This window comes from Thamnophis elegans, chromosome 3, assembly GCF_009769535.1.
Source record: "Thamnophis elegans isolate rThaEle1 chromosome 3, rThaEle1.pri, whole genome shotgun sequence".
NCBI classification, from domain to species: domain Eukaryota; kingdom Metazoa; phylum Chordata; class Lepidosauria; order Squamata; family Colubridae; genus Thamnophis; species Thamnophis elegans.
Genome location: NC_045543.1, coordinates 16,021,379 through 16,041,124, shown reverse-complemented (window position 1 = coordinate 16,041,124; position 19,746 = coordinate 16,021,379). Strand labels below are relative to the sequence as shown.

The following is a 19,746-nucleotide window of genomic DNA, read 5'->3' as shown; positions in this document are numbered from 1 at the left end:
TGTTTTTTTTTCCCGCCTGCTCCTTGATTTTCGCTGCCACACGGTTTAATTTTCTGAAAATGGTCATTAGGGCAGAGAACCAGTTGTTAAATTATTTGAGTCCCACCACTGAGTTCACCCCCTGTGGGGATGAATGCAGGAAATCTACAGCACATTATGTTATATTCAAAGTTAATTTATCTTTATAGAGTATGTGAGCTGGAACTGTTTTTTGTTGTTCTAGTTAAATGAACCTCTTTCTTGAGAATCCATTTTCCTACATTACGGTGTATAATTGTTGTAAAATATGGTCAGAAATTAGGCAAAATATCAAATGGGTAATGAGCCAGTAGGATAATTTATGTTTCAACCAATGGATTAACATCCCAAAAAAGTAGACCCTGCACTTGTGGGAAACACTAGGAAGAAAAAAAATGGTTTCAATAAGGGTCAGAAAAGTGTCTGGGAGTGGAACGTGGGTTGGGGAAAGTGTGCAAGAGTACTCAAGTGCCTAGCATGACTGTGGAAGAACTGAAGAAGGTGGATGGGTAGAAAACACTTTCCCCAGCAACTTGCAAGTTTGTCTGCCAGCTTCCCCATTGACTTCCTGGGAAAACTGGCGTAGGTTGCAAACAGCACATCACGTGATCACGGGGCACTGCAACTGATTGTAAGTGTGAACCAGCTGCCAAGTTTAAGGTTTAAGGTTTAAGGTTTATTAGATCTCGACTGTGTGACTGCAGGGGTCTGGGATGGCCAGAACTCCAAGGACCAGTTGAAACCATGATTTGTTCAATGCCATCATAACTTGGAACAGTTGATGAATGAATCATCATAGGTCGAGGGCTAACTGTTTCTATTATTTGCAGATGGAGTTGTAGACCATGTGAGTACTATCCCTTCATTTCTGGCAGGGAAAGGATTATCTCCATATAAAACTGCAAAGCAAACAAACCAAGTCTGAACACGTGGGCTGAAAAGATGAGCAAGGAATGCTCATTCTGAAGGATCATCATAACCCAAGCTGACCCAATTACATTTGCTGATTGACAAATAAATATGTCTGGCTCTCTACAACCTTGACTAGCCAATCAGAATGCACCAGTGGTGTCATGCATTTTGGAAAAAGCCTTCAAAAACCTGAAAATCCTCATTGCAAATGCCAGTCCATTTAATCTTTAAAGTGACATTACAGCAGAGATTTCCTTCTTAACCACTGCTTATAATTAACATCACTACTAAGCTGTGCTGAGAAACAGAAGGCAGCTTAGTTTAAGTTCTAAAAGAAACCTAATTTAGAAACAAAGATTGCCTCAAAATTCAGCCCCATCCACAGGGGTGATGTAGCCCTCTGCACCTTGAAAAATGTCTAGTGACGCTTAGTTACCAAACAGTTGTCCACTCTGGGACTTAAGTAATGAAACCCTTCATTCAGTCTGGATGAAGAGCCAACAAAACAGATGTGATGGTTCATAAAAGAGTTAGAAATTCCATATTGTCTAAACACCACTTTTGACTAACTTATTACTTTGCTGCCAGCTTAGCATTCATGGAAATTGTTTACCCCATGTTAGCTTAGCAGCATCAAAATGTTTTTTATGCAACCTGAGTTGCTCACAATAGCTGACAAGGGTAGAGAAATGGGCAATATTTTAGTTGATCAGGCTATATTTCTGTCACAATTTTTGGAGCCATAAAAACTTTGTAACTTTGAACAGTAACTAAATGAATTGTTGTAATTGGAGGACTACCTGTACTTGTTTCGATGAACAAAGGGAAAAAAAAGTTGTGAATTCCCCCTTTTTAAAAAATGCCAGTTTTTAAATTAAAAACGTTTTCATCCAATAGGAGAAAACAGATTTGGTTTGGTGTGGAAAAGAGAAATGGCTCTTTTCCACATAACGTTGCTAATGTGAAGACTGCTGATTAAATTTCAATTGTAAATAAGTTACCATGAACTACCGGTATGAATATGTTATATGTAAGTAGACAAAATAAACAAATAGTGAAGTTAGTGGAAAACAAACAAAAAAAATGAAATTTAATCAGCAGTCTTCACATTAGCAACTTTATGTGGAAAAGAGCCATGTCTCTTTTTTAATTAAAAACTGGAATTCGCATTTTTTTTAAAGGGGGAATTTACAACATTTTTTCCCTTTGTTCATCCAAACCAAGTACAGGTAGTCCTCAACTTACAACAATTCATTTAGTTACTATTCAAAGTTACAATGGTATTGAAAAAAGTGACTTATGACTGTTTTTCACACTTAAGACCAATCTAGCACCCTAAAGGGTCATGTGATCAAAATTTGGATGCTTGGCAAGTGATTCATATTTATAACGGTTGCAGTGCCCTGGGGAGGGGTGGGGGTTATATGATCACTTTTTGTGACCTTCTGACAATCAAAGTCAATGGGGAAGACAGATTCACTTAACAACCATGTCCCTAATTTAATAACTGCAGTGATTCACTTAACAAATGTGGCAAGAAAGATGGTAAAATGGGACAAAATTCAGTTAAAAAGCATTTATGATTATATTTTCCCACTAGTGTCTGCCTTAACAATGGAAATTTTGGGCTCAATTGTGGCTATGTTGAAGACTACCTATGTTAAACATGGAAAAAACTAGTATAATCTAACCCTGCTTAGGTACTGACTATGACAAGATCCTATGTTTTCAAGCTCTCTACTATTCTATCTAGCAGTGCAATTTGGGAAGGGCGGAGTTCAGAGATCAGCCACATTTTTTATTTCTCTCTCCTTCTGTTTTATTCCTTCCAACATAAGGAAAGTTTGGAAAGAAATTATGTAAAGTGGGCCAGGAATCTGACTGCCTGTATGTCAGCAAAATAACTTTCCAGAAACCAAACAGCATGGGACCAAATTTGCTGTGGGAGGAGGAGGAGCTGGCAAAAGAAAAGTGAAGCTTGAAAATGGACCAGATCTGCTTGAGAGCTGCAGAGAAAAATTTCCAGAAAACAATCCTCCCCATATGTGTCAGCGTCCAAAAGGATGCTCCATGCTGTGCTCTCTTCCTGGTTGCATGACCCAGAACACAGGATATGCAGCCTGCCCTATGCTTCCCAAGGCACATAAAAACAAACAATGCAATCTAAGAGGAGAGTTGAAGCACACACCTGCAGAAGACAATTCCCATGCCCCCTTGAGCTCCACCTGATGAAGAGGCTGGAAAGACGTCTGAACCCATGCCTTTTACTTTTGCCTGCCTGATGATGTGTTCTTGAAACTCAAGGCCTTGCAATATTTTGGAAATTTGCCATTAATCTAATAAAGACCTTGCCTTTATGAATGTTGACTTCTCTCCCCCCCCCCCACCTTGAGTCTGATATGCCTATTCTTTTTGTGACAATGTTTCAAGGAAAACCCACATTTCTTCCAACAAAAACAAATGTCAGCGACAATAGTTGGGAAATATTTTGCTGGATAAGCAGGTGGGTGGTTTAAATGTCAAAGACATATAATGGGCAGCTTCAGAAAATAAATACACACAGTGAGGCCTTAATGTCAGATTCTCCAGAGGTTCCTAGCACAACAGTGTGAGAAAGTGAGGGATGCAGATATAGAGAACAAAGATTAGATTGTACAAGGTCATGTGATATTGCCATGCTGTCAGCTTTTCAGAATTAAATCTATAACTCTCCATCAGCTGTAGTCTTAGGTAGAAACTATGTCTGCACGAAGCAGACTTGAGGGTTATACCGTGTATGTTTTATTATTGTTAATAGATTTAAAAGGAAACACACACAATTTAGGCCACCTTACAACTATATTTTCAGCAGTGTCAAAAACATCTTACGCAGCGGTGAAATAAGCTTACTTCACTACCGGTTCGCAAATGTGAGCGCACGCAGACCTTTAGCGCATGCGCTGAGCATCAAAAACAGGACGTGATGACATCCGGATGGGTGGGTGGGTGGAGTCTCCCACCGCCCCCGCTACCAGTTCGCTCAAATTGGATGCAACCGGCTGAATTGCACCACTGATCTTATGCTTTACGCAGGATGGTACTCACTTGATCTTGTTACAAATCCTGTCAGATTTGTATTGGAATGACTCCTCCAGACTCCTCCCCTCCTTACCCAAAAAGAATTTATATGCTAAGTAGTAACCCACAATGAAACAGTTTAATGTAATGATTAAAGCACCAAGCTAGAAACTGGAAGACCTATGAGCTCTTAGGAACAAAGTCAGCTCGGTGAGATTGGGCTAGTCCCTTTTACTCAGCCCTAGGAAGAAGGCTATTGGCAATCCACTTCTGAAAAACCTTGCCAAGAAAATTGCAGAGATGTGGAACGAAATACACAGACTACCTTTAGCTGGACAAAAAGGATATTAAGAGTAAGAGGGGAAGGAATGTTGTGGCTTCCAAGCACCATCTGCTCATAACCACAAGAACACGAAGGGACCAATTGTGAAGCTGGTGTACTTTAACTCTTAGGGCTGAAAGTTGCCAACCATAAGTGCAACAGAAAACAAACCTTTTCCGATGCTTCAATCCAAATCGAAACAGCCCGAGGGAAACAAAACAGACCTATGCTAAACCTCAAAGCATAACAGAGGAACAAGAGCCACAGAACAAACCACATCAAGCCAGGAAAGGAAAGACAGTGTCCAAAAAAACCAGGCCACCAAACTCAGAGCTTGAAATGGTTCCTAGAGTTATTTGTGACTACTGGGCTCTATGATAGGATTACCTCAAGGTGGCACAGTTATCGTTTCATAATGAAAGATTAGGCCCGAGTCAAGCAAGTGAATATGCTCGAGTCTGCCAACACGTGAATTGTAACAAAGGTTTCTAAGGCCAGGAATTCTCACAATCTGTTCTATTGCTTTGCATCCTTTTTTTCGACAGCTGCTGAGATACAATACAAACTCAGAACTGAATGTAGGCAAGGCAGAAATCCAACGAACATATAAAAACACTCTAGGGCAGTGTTTCTCAACCTTGGCAACTTGAAGATGTCCAGACTTCAACTCCTAGAATTCCCCAGCCAGCATTCGCTGGCTGGGGAATTCTGGGAGTTGAAGTCCGGACATCTTCAAGTTGTCAAGATTGAGAAACACTGCTCTAGGGTAATTTCATAGCTAAAAGTCACAGCTATAGATGTTTTAGAATTTAGATCAATTTTTGGGGGTTTTTTATCATCAGAAATTAAAATTATCTTTTTCTTAATTTATTTTTTATGTTTTTATTTTCAAAACAAACACAACACATAAAATCTTCCTTCTTTACATACTGTAGAAAGTGTATCAGTTGGTTACAACTGATACACTTTCTAACCAACTGATACACTTTCTACAGTATGTAAAGAAGGAAGATTTTATGTGTTGTTGTGTTTGTTTTGAAAATAAAAAATAATAATTTTTTTAAAAAAGCAATTAAAATTATCAAAGATAATTGGGGGGAAAGGAGGAGGGGGGTTGGGGGGGAGGGTGGAGGGAGGGAGGGGTATGCATTAGGCTAGACAAGAATTTGGTGGTAAACTAGAACTATTTTGACACACAAAAAAATTGTACTCCAATGTCTTACTGATTGAGGAATGATGAAATGTTTGCTTTAAAAGAAAATAAAACTTTTGAAACCCCCCCCCCAAACGATCAAATATATCAAGCAATACATATACACTTTGACATAATTGTTAGCTATGCCCTGATTATTTCCATGTCAGATTAATTAAACCGATAGCCATCTCCAGATCAGAAATATTCCATCTTTGTTATAACTTTTTGGATTTCTAATATTTTCAAGGTATCGGATTCTATTTAGGCTGAAAAAAAACCAGCAATCACATTTTCAGCAAAATCTAAATATAGTCAGATCTATTTATGCAACCTTTCCCAAAGACTATATTCCTCATTTATCTAAATCAATATTGCCTAGAAAGCCACATGACTGAATTTACAAACTATTTTCATTCAGTCTCTTGGCTTCTGCATTACCTACCTATAAAATCAACCATGCTCCTTTTTCAGAAAGCTCTGATAAGAAATGCTTCTTTTTGTTACAAATTTAAACTGGTTTCATCTTTTGCCGAAGCCTGTTAGCATCTGCATCTGTACCATTATGTTTGAGAGATACGTTTCACGTTTTTGAGGTACAGTTAGGGCTAGCAAGTCTGCCATTCAATTTAACAGAACCCACCACTTATTAATTTATTCTCCTATTAATATTTTACTTCAATGTTTTTAAAATATCAGAAAGGAGCAAACTGAAAATCTGTGTTACTGAAAATCCAAATGTTAAGCAACGTTTAACTGTAAATTCCTAACATTTAAATGCAAAACAAGGCAGAGAGAAAAAACAAAGGGGAAAATAATATATCACAAAATACTTACATGGCATTGTATGGTAGATGCTTGGCCAAAATTGACCATTATCTCTCTTCATCCAAACCCGAACGGATCTACAAAGGAACAGAATAGGATATTTTCAGGTAATAATGGAAAGCATCTCAGAAAGAAAATGGAAAAGTTCTAACTACAAGAAGTTAATTATCAAGGCTTCTGAAGAAATGAAATGAGAATTGGTCCCCTTGCTCAAGTAGCAAATAATTAAACATGGTTTTTAGTGTACTTAGTTAGCCATCTGCTTTTTAACATTACATAGTATCAGTTTCAAGAATGCATGCATTCCTGAAAATTTGTAACAAACTTGTTGAAGGGCCTATGAAATATTTTCTAGTTTAATGTAGAATAAGTATTCTTAATAAAAGAAAAAGTCATTTTTATTTAATCAATTGCATTCCTTTTTATAATGACATTAATTAACTAAACTGGAAATAAATCTATGTTTTGCTAGAGTTTTAAAATTAAAAAACCTTACATTTTGTTGCTATTATTTTAATCAGAGTTTTGCCAAGTGAAATTATATAATGGTTCCTCATGTCTCTGTAATTTTCTAAATCTCATCCAGAAGTACCACAGAATTTGGCATTTTCAGCAGAATGATGCTGATGCTAATAAAACATCCTGATTTTTGGTGAAAGGATGGAAAGAGGAAGGAAGGAGGAAGAGAGATCTAAAGAGCAGAAAGACAGAAGGCAGATAGGCAAGAGGAAGGAAGGAAGGAGAAAGAATGGAAAGGAAGGCTAGAAGGAAGAAAGAGGGAGGGAGGGAGGGAGGGAGGGAAGGAAGGAAGGAAGGAAGGAAGGTGAAAGGAGGAAGGAAGGAAGGAAGGGGTACTTCCACTTGTAGGCCTGGGACTGAATGCAGGAGGAGTCTCTCCATAGGATCAGCTGCTCCTCTGATCATGGTCTATGAAAATGTTACTGCCTGCCTGATGCAAATTTAGACAGATGGTGCTTTGGGCTGCCCCTCAAATCCCCCCCTTACTCCTCCCCCTGTAGAATTCAGCCCCCTGAGTTTTGCCTTTGAGGGGCATGTGTGGTTATGGCAGATGGCAGAGTCAGCTGGAGGTTGAGAGGGGATTGGGGGCTTTTGTCCGCCTGTGGAGTTCTCCCCATGGACAGGATGGGATGTTGGCATGAAAGGGATCCGGGCACAATCTCACCTGTTCCAAGTAAAGTTGCCTTTTGCAATTAGCTACCGGTAATCCTCGACTTACGACCAGGATTGATCCCCCAATTTCTGTTGCTAAGGGAGACGTTTGTTAAATGATTTTTGCCTCATTTTGCGACCTTTTATTGCCACGTTAAGTGAATCATGGTGGTTGTTAAGTCAGGAACATGGCTGGTTAGTGAGCAAAGTTACAATGGCATTGAAAAAAGTGACTGATGACCATTTTTCACACTTAGCAACCATTTTCACACTTAGCGACTGTTGCAGCATCCTCATGGTCACGCGATCAAAATTTTGATGTTTGGCAACAGATTCGTATTTATGATGATTTCAGTGTCCTGGGGTCATGTATTTGCTTTTTGTGACCTTTTGACAAAGTCAAATGGGGAAACCAGATTCACTTATGTTACTAACTTATCAGCTGCAGTTATTCACTTAAGAACTGTGGCAAGAAAGGTGGTATAATGGGCTTAGTGACCAAAGTTACAATGGCATTGAAAAAAGTGACTGATGACCATTTTTCACACTTAGCGACCATTTTCACACTTAGCAACCGTTGCAGCATTCTCATGGTCACGTGATCAAAATTTTGATGTTTGCCAATAGTTACAATTTATATTTGTAAATTTTAGTTATGTTGAAATAAAAAAATATTACAATACTATTTTTGCGTTGTATGAAAATTTTTGTTGCTCCGTATAAAATTTTTAATCAAGCCCTCCCCCCCCCCCCCCGTCAAAGGTGTCCCTCTTTACCAATCTGAAAATCTGGTCACCTTAGTTTTGCCCCATTTTACAACTTTCCTTGCCACATTTGTTAAGTGAACCACTGGAGTTATTAAATTAATAACATGGATGTTAAGTGAACCTAGCTTCCCCATTGACTTTGCTTGTCAAAAGGTTGTTAAAAAGTGATCAAATGACCTCAGGACACAGCAACCATCATAAATGTGAATCAGGTGCCAAGCATTCAAATATAAATCACATGACCATGGAAATGCTGCAACGGTCATAAGTGTAAAAAATAGTAAGTCACTTTTTTCGATGCAGTTGTAACTTCAAACGGACACTAAGCCAACTGTTTGTAAATCAAGGACTACCTGTATTAAAGCAGAAACTCATCTAGCACTCAGTTGAAGCATCATATTGATCCTGCATTTTTTTCCTCATTTTATTTTTTGAACTAATGACGTTTTTCCAGATTATTGTTGTCATACATTCAGTTACTTTCAGTCAGCCAATAAAAACAAACATACCCTAATTTTAATGTTGCATAAATATGGAAGGCTTTTTTTTAAATCTCTAGAAGAGATAAGAGTGGAAAGAAAATATTTTATTAGAACACGAAGAACAGAGGAATCATTAAGAAAAGTCCCTTGGCAAGCACAGGGAATACTTCTGCCCTTAATACTACTGATATGCTGTTTGTGTCAATATGAAAGTAAAGGTTCCCCTCGCACATATGTGCTAGTCGTTCCCAACTCTAGGGGGCGGTGCTCATCTCTGTTTCAAAACCGAAGAGCCAGCGCTGTCCAAAAACATCTCTGTGGTCATGTGGCCGGCATGACTAAATGCCAAAGGTGCACAGAACACTGTTACCTTCCCACCAAAGGTGGTTCCTATTTTTCTACTTGCATTTTTACATGCTTTCGAACTACTAGGTTGGCAGAAGCTGGGACAGGTAACAGGAGCTCATTCCATTACGTGGCGCAGAGCCAAGGTGGCGCAGTGGTTAAATGCAGCACTGCAGGCTACTGCTAGATCAGCAGTTCAGCGGTTCAAATCTCACCGGCTCAGGGTTGACTCAGCCTTCCATCCTTCCGAGGTGGGTAAAATGAGGACCCAGATTGTTGGGGGCAATATGCTGACTCTCTGTAAACCGCTTAGAGAGGGCTGAAAGCCCTATGAAGCGGTATATAAGTCTACTGCTATTGCTAGGGATTCGAACCGCCAAACTGCTGACCATTCTGATCAAAGGCGCTGTGTCAATATTATGTTCTTTCAAACTAAAGCTTGTGCATTGTCAATGCTTCAGAATGATGTACTATAACTTATAAAGGTTTCATTTGCCCATCTCACATATACATACAGACCTGACTCTTCCATCACAAAAACTCATAAACAATGTTTTGCCGATCCAAATGACTAGATTTCAGAAAGCAGACATGGCTTACTTGGCTTTGCCTTGGCATAACTAATTGTATTATCATTGTAATGTTCATCCCTGCAGCATTCATGATTATATTTTCCCACTAGTGACTTGTGGCATCTTTCAGGGCCACGCAAAAGTAATTATGAGGACAGGCACTTCAGAGATGGTTGTATGTTGCAATGAAGGCACAATAAACCACTGAAATGGCCTAAACAAACCATTACAGGAAGAAGTGTTATTAAATTTTGGATCCTAGCAATCTACAATATTATGTGAATATTTGCAATAGTTCTTGGCATAATTATTAAACCAATTTGCTTAACAAAAGGACAGGGGCAAAGATAATATTCTAATTCTATTTCATTAAAATTTAACAAACACTAATAATAAAGAACCTTTAATGTCTAACAAAATGCTTCCAAATCCATTTACATGAAGGATGCTACACATATCAGGTCATCTCTAGAATAGTCAGTATTCGTAGCCACAGAGTCATTTCCAGTGACACGGGCAGCCATATAAATTTGATAGATTGAGGGAAGAGATGCAACATTAAAAAAAAGAAGAAGAAAGAATGGTGATAAACTCTTGTTTGTCTACCACTTTCCAAGATCTTTCTTTGCAGGCCTTCTCTATTCTTATCTTCCTTTGTTTTCCTGCTTCTTTACCTTTTTTTTCTTTTGCATATCTACCAGTCACAAGCCATTGGGAAAAGATAGATCCTAAGAATTATATTCAGTATTCAACATTAGCTTCTTTGCCTACGGTTGAATAAAACAAACAAGCAGCTACTGGCTTCAGGGGGAGAAAAACAAAATAGGGGATTACAAACCAGAAAAACCAGTTTGGGGGGAATGGATATTATGCTCAGGGAGAAACTTTACTTAATGCCTAAATACACACATCTCCAAAAACACGTCCCTGTAAAATTGTTCTGAAGGAACGAGCTAGAATAAAAAAATGATGCAGAAAGAAAACATCCTGTATATATTTCTCACTTACATACTGACTGTTGAATGTTAATCAGCATATTTTGCAATAATTGCCATCTTTCATTTGTTGATGTCAAGACTGACTCGCACTTTCACCTATATTCTGCTTCGCTCGCAGCTTGACAAAGAAAAGGGAGAGGGATGGAATGGAATGCAAGGGAATGGCATCTAAGCATCATTGGTTCCCGTGAGACATTGCTCCCTCTTCAAGGACACCCCAAGCAGATGTCACAGCATGGTCAGCTGGTTCCCATAACAAAATGAACAGAAGAGATTGGTGAACGTAATGGACTGTGGGTGGCCCCATCTGGTAAGGGAGAATGAACTATGCGTGCTTTTACACGGGAAGCCCAGAGCTGCTTTTGCTTCTTCTGTGCCAATGTGGTTTATTCTTCTGTGCCAATGTCGTTTATTTATACTTCTGGTAAAATAATACACCAAGAATTTTGTAGATTCGGCAACTGGACAGTTGACATTTAGGTTTATTGCAGTTTTCTCCAAATTGGTGTCCCGTAGATGTGTGGGAAAGTAACTCCCAGATTCCCAGCCTGCTGAAAGCAATAGGTCAGCTGCCCCCAACCTTTGCGGCTTGGCGGCCTGGTTGGGTGAGGTGAAGAGGGAACCGGGCCGCATGAGTGACAAGCTGGTGTATGAGTTGAGCTGTGTTCATGGCCCAATTCCAAATAGGCCACGGCGTGGGAATGGGCCTTGGCCCAGGGGTTGGGGAGCCCTGCAATAGATTGCTCCTTGCATTATCATGATACGCCAGAGTCTGTTAATTTTACTTACCTACTTATTACACTTATTTATATATTACTTTCAGTGCTACATATCTGTTAAGCAATATCATCAATATTATTTCAATAAATAGTATTTTTTTAAAAAACTTCTGGAATCCTTCAGATCGGAAAACCAGTAGATATATGGAACAAAAGATAGTCTAAGATTGTAGATTATGTTAGCCTTATATACCTTTCAGATACTATATCTGGGGACCACAAAACCCAGAATTCTTAGCCAACTTCACTAGGAATTCTAGGAACAATAAATAACAGAGAAATCTGTTTGGAGAAGGCCTTATAATTTATATTAAGTAAAGAGGCAATTACTTATAGATACATAATAACACCCCAGCTGAAATTATAAAGCAGAAATTTAATAAATTTAAGAAATAACCTTTGTAGCATCATCCCTCAGATGTGACTTAACTAAATGTAACTGAGTACAACAAATATAGGATATTTGATATTAGTTCTCTCCTTTTCAAGTTGGCACATCTTTTCTTTTCCACTCTCATGGCCCAGTTTTCCTATTCCAGTACATGCTACAACTTTTCACTATCAGATTAAGCCTTCACTTCAGGAAAATGGTAAATTTGTCTTCTATCTGATCTTTTGATCTCATGTTTGCATTTCCTCTTGAAAATACACAGTTGTTGCTTAGTCTACTGGACTGGTATGTCTTTTCAACCCCATGATTTTTGCATTTTTTTCAAAAACTATGTTGAAAGCACTGTAATAAAATAAAAACTTAAAAATCTGTCATTAGTACTTTATTTAAACAAGCAACAAATTAACAATTCACTTTTGTTAAGTTCGTGGCCCACAATATAAGCCATAGTGCAAACACCAAAAAAATTGGAAAACTAATAACTGCAAAACCGTATCAACACTTTCAAGCAACAATGTAAGTAAAGAAGGATAGTGGGAAAAAAACTTTCTGGGATTTTTCACCTAAAAAGAATGGCCAGCTTGTTAATTGTGAGATCGTTAAAAAATCCCACAAGCTATTGTGGGATTTTTTTTTACTAGCAACAATTACTGTTCTACAAAATTATTTCTTAAATGTTTTATATTTTATTGCTCTGTATATTTATTTATTTGCCTAGAGCTATGTCGGTCGACACATGCCCTCTTCTACAAGTAAGCAATTGTGGATGGGGCCCTTCCCTTTTCACATCTCTGCTCAAGTGTAGGATGGAAAGAGTACATGAATCCTGACAAGCTGGAAAAAACAGGAACTGAGCATTGCCCCTTCCTGAAAGGAAGCAAGGAACTGTCACAGAGAAAGCAAGTATTGTATACAAAATCTAATTGCCTGACAAATGCCCCTTTTTTCAATGGAAATATGTCACCATTGTCAGAAAAGGCTTTGGTTATTATTCTTGTATGTTTTGAAAAGACACGTTTTTCTTTCCTTTTCTACATTTGCTTCGACTAAAGGCATCTCAAATGATAAAGACGAAGCAGTACTACTTTTTAAAGTCTAAGTTGGTAGATCACTTCACACTGATTTCCCTAAAGTTTCCAAATCTATATAATAACTGTTCAGAGAAACACAAGAAAGGCAGAACACCCATTCTGTAATGAAGCAGTCACAATGAAGCTCACACAGGGCACAATACAACATTCTTTCTCTGACACTCCCATGGCCTGATTCCCAGAACCAGTAGACCGAAAAGAATGGGAAGACTGAAAGTAGGTGGTAATGCTCCGTAGAGATCAGGTCATTAGACTATTGCCCTTTACGTATTTCCCCAAGAACTATACGATATAAAAGAATTGGCGACTTCTAGGGAGGTCTGAAAGATGAACATATGGATGAAAAATCTCTGATGTATTGACAGTGCTTAAAATCAAGAGGGTCTGTGAACCTATGGCACACGTGCCACAAATGGAACAGAGAGCCCTCACTGCAGGCACATGAGCCGTCACCCCAGCTCAGTTCCACCGTGCGTGTGTGTGCACATCCCGCCAGCCTGCTGGTTTTCAGATCTCTGCCACGCATGCAGAGGGCGGGAATGCCTGCAGGAGATGCGTGTGCATGCCCAGGAGGGTGGGGGGGCACAGGAGTCACACACGCACACACGGGACGCACACAAGGGGGTTGTGCACACATGCACGGAGGTGCGGGGGGGTCACATGCACACAGATTATGGGTCCACACGTACACGCTTTAGGCATGTGACAATAAAAAGGGTTAGCCATCCCTGGTCTATCAAATCTGGGTATTAGAGAATTTGAGAGGAATTTCCTGGTCTTAGATTTCATAGGATGAAATCATTAGAAAATCCCAAGAAAAGTTGGGGAGCTCCTAGGCAACAGCGAATATTTTTTTTCTTTTTAATCCAGAACGTATGAATTTATTGTTTTCTTAGATTTATATTCCGTGATTCTGTCAAGGAGCTCAAGGTAAACTGCATAGTGCTTCCTCCTCCTATTTTTATCACCCAGCAACACTGCGAAATATGTTAGACTGAGAAAGTGGTTGATACAGTAAGTTTCCATGAGGATGGACTATAATACTTCTCTTCTTTAAAAAAAAAAAACATTTTAAGTAGACCTTTCATAGAATCATGAACCACTTAACCTTCCCTCTACCAGAATCCACAAACTTCTCAATTAAAACTACTCCACCTAACAAAGCAGTAGAAGAAATCAAAGAGATCAATACAGTATATTTTACTTTACTGCAGCCCAATCCAGAATAGCTGCAGAAGCAAATTATTTTCTGTAAGAGCAGGCCTAATGGATCCCTGAGAAACACAAATCAAGCGGTTTATTTTTACTTTATTTACAATAGGCAGCATTTCAACCATGCCATTTAGAACCTCCGTCTTTGGCTATTTTATAATGAGTATCCAAGCAGCAGCGGGGACTTAGCAAGCCCAAACTTGCATAAATCCAGACAAGGAAAGAATGAACAATGAGAGATATAAACAAAGGACAGGTGATAGCATAGAAACACATTCAAATTTAGCAAGCTAAGAACAAGACAAGGTGCCAATTAACATGCAGCCTGTAGTTTTTTTTTTTCAAACGTTCCCTACAAGAATACAATTCGTTTGAAGTAGAGAAATGACAAAACTGATGGGAAAGGAACTATAAATTACCAACGGCAACGTCTTATAAAGAAAACTTATATAAAATGTTTGATAGATGGCATTTACCACCTGCTGGGTTAGCTAAAATATTTAAAAATATGTCTAGCAAATGTTGGAAATGTAACCAAAAGACAGACACATTCTATCATATGTGGTGGACTTGTGATAAAGCAAAAAAAGAAATGTGGGCAAAGATACATACGTGGCTAGAAAAGATGATAGGGAAAAATGTAGATTTTAAACCTGAACTGTTTTTATTAGGTATAACATCAGAAAAAATTGATAAGAAAATATGTATTTAATATTACATGTTAACAGCAGCGAGGATTATATTCACACAATAATGGGAAAATGAAGATACACTGTGAGATGAAGAGATAGTCAAGAAGATATTAGATTGTGCAGAAATTGACAGATTGATATTGAAAAATCAAACAGAAAGAAGATGCAGATTATGATCAAACATGGAATCTATTTTACCAGAGGCTGGAAAAAAGAGATGGGGATTAAGTGTAAATTTATAATGTTAAGCAATAATTACCCAGACAACACACTAAGAAATGTATTTAATAGAAAACCAATATTTTTTTTTTAAAAAAAGAATACAATTCATTTTGCCACGAAAGGTATCTGTCCCTTCCCTGCTAGTTGAGAGTGGGAAGCAGTGCAGAAGAGAAATGGAGGCCATCCCATCACCTTGTGGCCCTAAACATCTATCCTGCTTACTTCATCTTTACCCATCAGTAGGTCTCCAATAGATCATGCCTGAAGAAGCCCTTGAGAAAAGGAGAGGGCCTATTTTTATGGCTGTATAGTAGTCCTCACTTAATGATCCTAACTAGTAATACAATTTCTGTTGCTAAGCAAAGCAGCTGTTTAGAAAAGCATTAGGTGACCACCCCCTTAGTAACACAGTTTTGGGATACCTGGTTGAGATACCTGTGCCATCTTTAGGTGGGTCCTCATGTTTCTCCTGCTCTGCTCCTCTACCTTGGTTGGGCCCAGCAAGCTTCCTTCTACAGACAAGGCTGCTCTGCTGTCTTGCCTTCAATTCAACCCACCCTTTTCCACACCATCTCCGGCCTTTTGGCCACCCTGCCCTTCGCCTCCAACATGCAGCCCTTGCTGCCCCCAACTGACCTTTGCCATTTTCTTCTACCACTGCTGGCCAGGAATCCAGGCATGGGCAAAGGGGTAGCCCTGGGATATGCGAGGTGAGCATGGCAAGGCTCATGGTTGTTGGGCTCAGCTGAGAAGAAGAGAGCAGGATGGTGCCAGCAGTTCATATAGGGTAGGGCCGTGATGCCCAACCTATGGCACGTGTGCCACAGGTGGCACATAGAACCCCCTCTGCGGGCATGTGAGCCGTCGCCCTAGCTCAGCTCCACCACGCATGTGCGTGCAGCTCCCACCAGCCAGCTGGTTATTGGGTCTGTGCCCCACATGCATGGTGGGTGAGGCGCATACAGGCCACACATGCGCAGGCACGGGGCAGGGGGTCACATGTGCAGCTGCCGGGTGCATGTGCAGGTTGGGCACACATGCGTACGTGGTGGGAGAGCGAAGGGGGTCTCACACACACATGCACAAGGCCGAGGCGCGCACAGGGGGCCCGCACGCACATGGGGGTGGGGGGCATGGGGTGGTGGTGTTGCACATGCATTGCATTATGGTTCTGTGTGCTTTCGGCCCACAGCAACTTAAAGGTTAGTCATCACTGGGGTAGGGGAATCATGTGGTCCTTGACTAATGACTACTTTGCTTAGGGATGGAAATTAATCCCAATTAGCATAATTAAGCACTGCTGGCCACCACTTTCATCCAGGGAGATGCCACCTGCACCTCTACCATGCCTCCAACACAGACTGCATCCCACTGTCTCCTCCCTGGCTGGGCTAAGCGAGCTCCCTTTGTCAGAAAAGGCTACATTGCCTTGCCGCGTGGGCTATGCCCTCACCTGATCCTGGGCCAGCAGCAGGAGGAAGAAGAAGAGAGCAAAGGCCAGATGGGGATGGCAGAAAGGTTGAAGGCAGCAGTGGCAAAGTGCAAAGCAGCCAAAAAAGCAGAGACAGGGGGCGGGGGACAGATGGGTGGCAGGAATTGAAGCTCGTGCTATGGCTGTAAATATGGGCAGCTTGCTAAGCATCCAAATTTTGATCATGTGCCTGTGGGGGCACTGCAGTAGTTATAACTTTGAGGACCCGGCATAATTACCATTTGTTCAGCACTGTCATATCTTCAAAGAATCATTGCACAAATGATCAGCGAGGTACAGGTAAGCGAGGACTACCTATAAATATTATTGGATCTCTGTTTTGAAGCAAAACGTATTGCTACCTTCAACGAAGAAAGTAACCCTATAATAGTTACCGGTAAACCATGCCAAATAATTTCCTTGATAATATTTTGCATCAGCTTTGGATTTAAACTTCAGCTAATTAGCTTTAGGGATTACATTCCTTAAATTGTGGATTCTACAACAATATTTTGAATATTCATCCGACAGAGAACGCAGGTATGGATTTTCTCTTATTTATGGCCTTCTTCTCTCAATCAGATCAATAAAGAGGCTGTGAAAGCTGAAATAGGTCTCACGAACACGATTCTTTCCTGGGGAACAAAAGTCTGACAACCTGGCTAGGCAGACTGATTACAAAAAGGAAATGTAAAGGGGCTAAATCGATTTTCACAGCTGCTCAATGCCATCTTCCAACAGAGGGTTGAACCTTTTGTCCATATCCAGAATTCAATACAAGCCAAGTACCAGTATTAAATTGGGCAGGTCTGTAAATATGCAACTTCTTGATATAAAAGAAACATATTTTATATTTCTGTTGCAGATAATCCACACTGAGTGGGGGAAAGGGGAATGCTACACCACCTCTGAATATGTAAGAGAAGTAACTGACACTCAGCGAACAAAGGAAATTTGGCCATGACAGAAGCATTTCTCAAGCTAATGCAGTCAACATTTGTACTTTTCTAATTTTACAAGGCAGTTTTTGTAATTAATGAAAACTGAACAGAAATGAACAGAAACCCTTCTATGGAGGGTCGAAGAGGTACATTGGGTTTCTATTTTTGGGGGTATTGTTGACAAGAGGAATGGCTGTGTTTATTGTTTAATGTTATATGGCCCCGGTTATGCACAGTATATATGTGACTGTACGAAAATGAAATGGAAAAAAATAAAAACACATTTACGAAAAAAAAGTAATAAGACCACCCCAAAAATCAGGCCAAGCACTTATTTTGGGGGTCAAAAGAAAATAAGACCCTGTCTTGCTTTGGGGAAAACACGGTAGCAAATAAAAGTCCAAAAATGTATATTTTTATACAGAAACCCTTCTATTTGAAAAAAGAAAACATAGGCAGAAAATGCAAATGTTAGAAGAAACACAAACACAAATGTAGGCACCATAGGCACAACATTTCAGAAAGAGGAAGGAAGGAAGGGAGCAGTTAGGAGATATCAAATTTGACCAATTTGAAACAATCTTTGGGTTTTTTTTTTTTTTACATTATCAGCAGATTCTGCAACTTTACACTTTATGCATAGCTACCCAATATAGCCAGGTTTCAATCTTCAAAGTGGAACTGTAAGGTCAAAGAAGCAACATTAAATCCTGTGACTGTCATTTCTTTCTCGCTGGCCAGGATATAATAAAAGCCTTCTTCCGTAACTGCTGACTTACTAATGAGGAAAAATCTCTCTCTTACATTGAGTGAGAAAATCGGCTTCACTTCATGCAGACAATTGGAAGTAACAAGAATTTGTACAGGATGCAATTTCCAAACTTGGCAAAGAGACCAACCCTTCCCAAAGGCCAAGGTCAGTCATGAGCCTTTGCATACCTGGACAACAATGCTTCATAGGATCACAATGCTGTCATTCTAAGGAGGAGAACATGGTTACAGCAACTTCATGGTTCTAATAATGACTATATTGGCATCAGGCATGATTTGAAGCAGGGATGGCAAATCTCTGACATACGTATCAAAGGTGACACACCACCACAGTGATTTGGGTGACACACTTGTGGTCGCCAACATCCAACATCAACTATTCTTGAAAGCATGACCTGTTCTCACACAATTTGGGGAACGGCGAGGGGCAGTCTTTTTTGAGTGGCAGCAGTGGTACAAGGAATAAAGGCCTGGGACTCCATTTCAGGCCCAGCCTCAGTGCTGCCACCAAATTCTATAGTTCAGGATGGTCTGGATGTGGGGAGGGACAAGGAATAGTTTCTGTTTTGTTTGTGTGTGAGAGAGTGAGAGAGTGAGAGTGAGTGAATGAGTGAGTGAGTGAGTTTGAAGTTTAATTTTATTTATAGGCCGCCCAATCCCGGAGGACTCCGGGCGGCTGGTGAGAAAGTGAGAAAGAGAGAGAGAGAGACAGACAGACACACACACACACACACACACACACTCAGAAGCAGACTCAAGTTAGGTATTTTCTGAATATTTGACACACTGAGCCCATGGTTCTCCATCACTGAGCACAAAATCAGATGAACAAACTGTCGGCATATATTGTTTTCCCATTGTCTTTTTACACATGCTAATGTTTTCCTCTTTTCATTTATGTTGTTAGAGTCAGTGGATTCACAGTTGCACAGCAACTACCGGTAATAAACTACATCAGTGGTTCCCAAACTTGGCAACTTTAAGACTTGTGGACTTCAACTCCCAGAATTCTCCAGCTGGCTGGAGAATTCTGGGAGTTGAAGTCCACAAGTCTTAAAGTTGCCAAGTTTGGGAACCACTGAACTACATGAATAAACTACATAGCTAGACAAATATTACAACTATTTTAAAAACTACTTTAAAAAAAACAGCAGCACTGCCATTTCCCGCAAATATTAGTTAATTGCTATTCAAGAAGTACCTTGAAGTTCTCTCTGCATGTGAACATAAACAATCATATGCCTCCAATATGATTTACAATGTATGTCACTTCTTTCTTTTTTATACTATAGATTTCTATGGACATCATTTTTAGCATCTAATTTACTTGCTCAGATGACCAATAAAACCCTTGCAAAACTTGCTGGTGCCATTAATCTTCTGAAAGAAACAACAATCATTATTATTTGCAATTCTAAGTATTCAGGAAATGAATGACATAATGTGGCGATCTTCCATGTGGCTCAGCTGCAAAAATTCAAAAGGAAGCAAATTAGGGCTTCGTTGCTGTTTT

At 39.7% G+C, this 19,746-nt stretch overlaps 1 protein-coding gene across 2 annotated transcripts in view; it reads right to left on the bottom strand.

Annotated features, from left to right (window-relative positions):
• The window catches only part of WDFY2 (WD repeat and FYVE domain containing 2), a 53,810-nt gene that overhangs the window by 22,300 nt on the left and 11,764 nt on the right, over positions 1 to 19,746 (bottom strand). For both annotated transcript variants that reach the window (XM_032213761.1, XM_032213763.1), the window contains exon 2: positions 6,339 to 6,406. In XM_032213761.1, the coding sequence (XP_032069652.1) occupies positions 6,339 to 6,406 (68 nt within the window). The remainder of the gene's footprint in view (positions 1 to 6,338; positions 6,407 to 19,746) is intronic.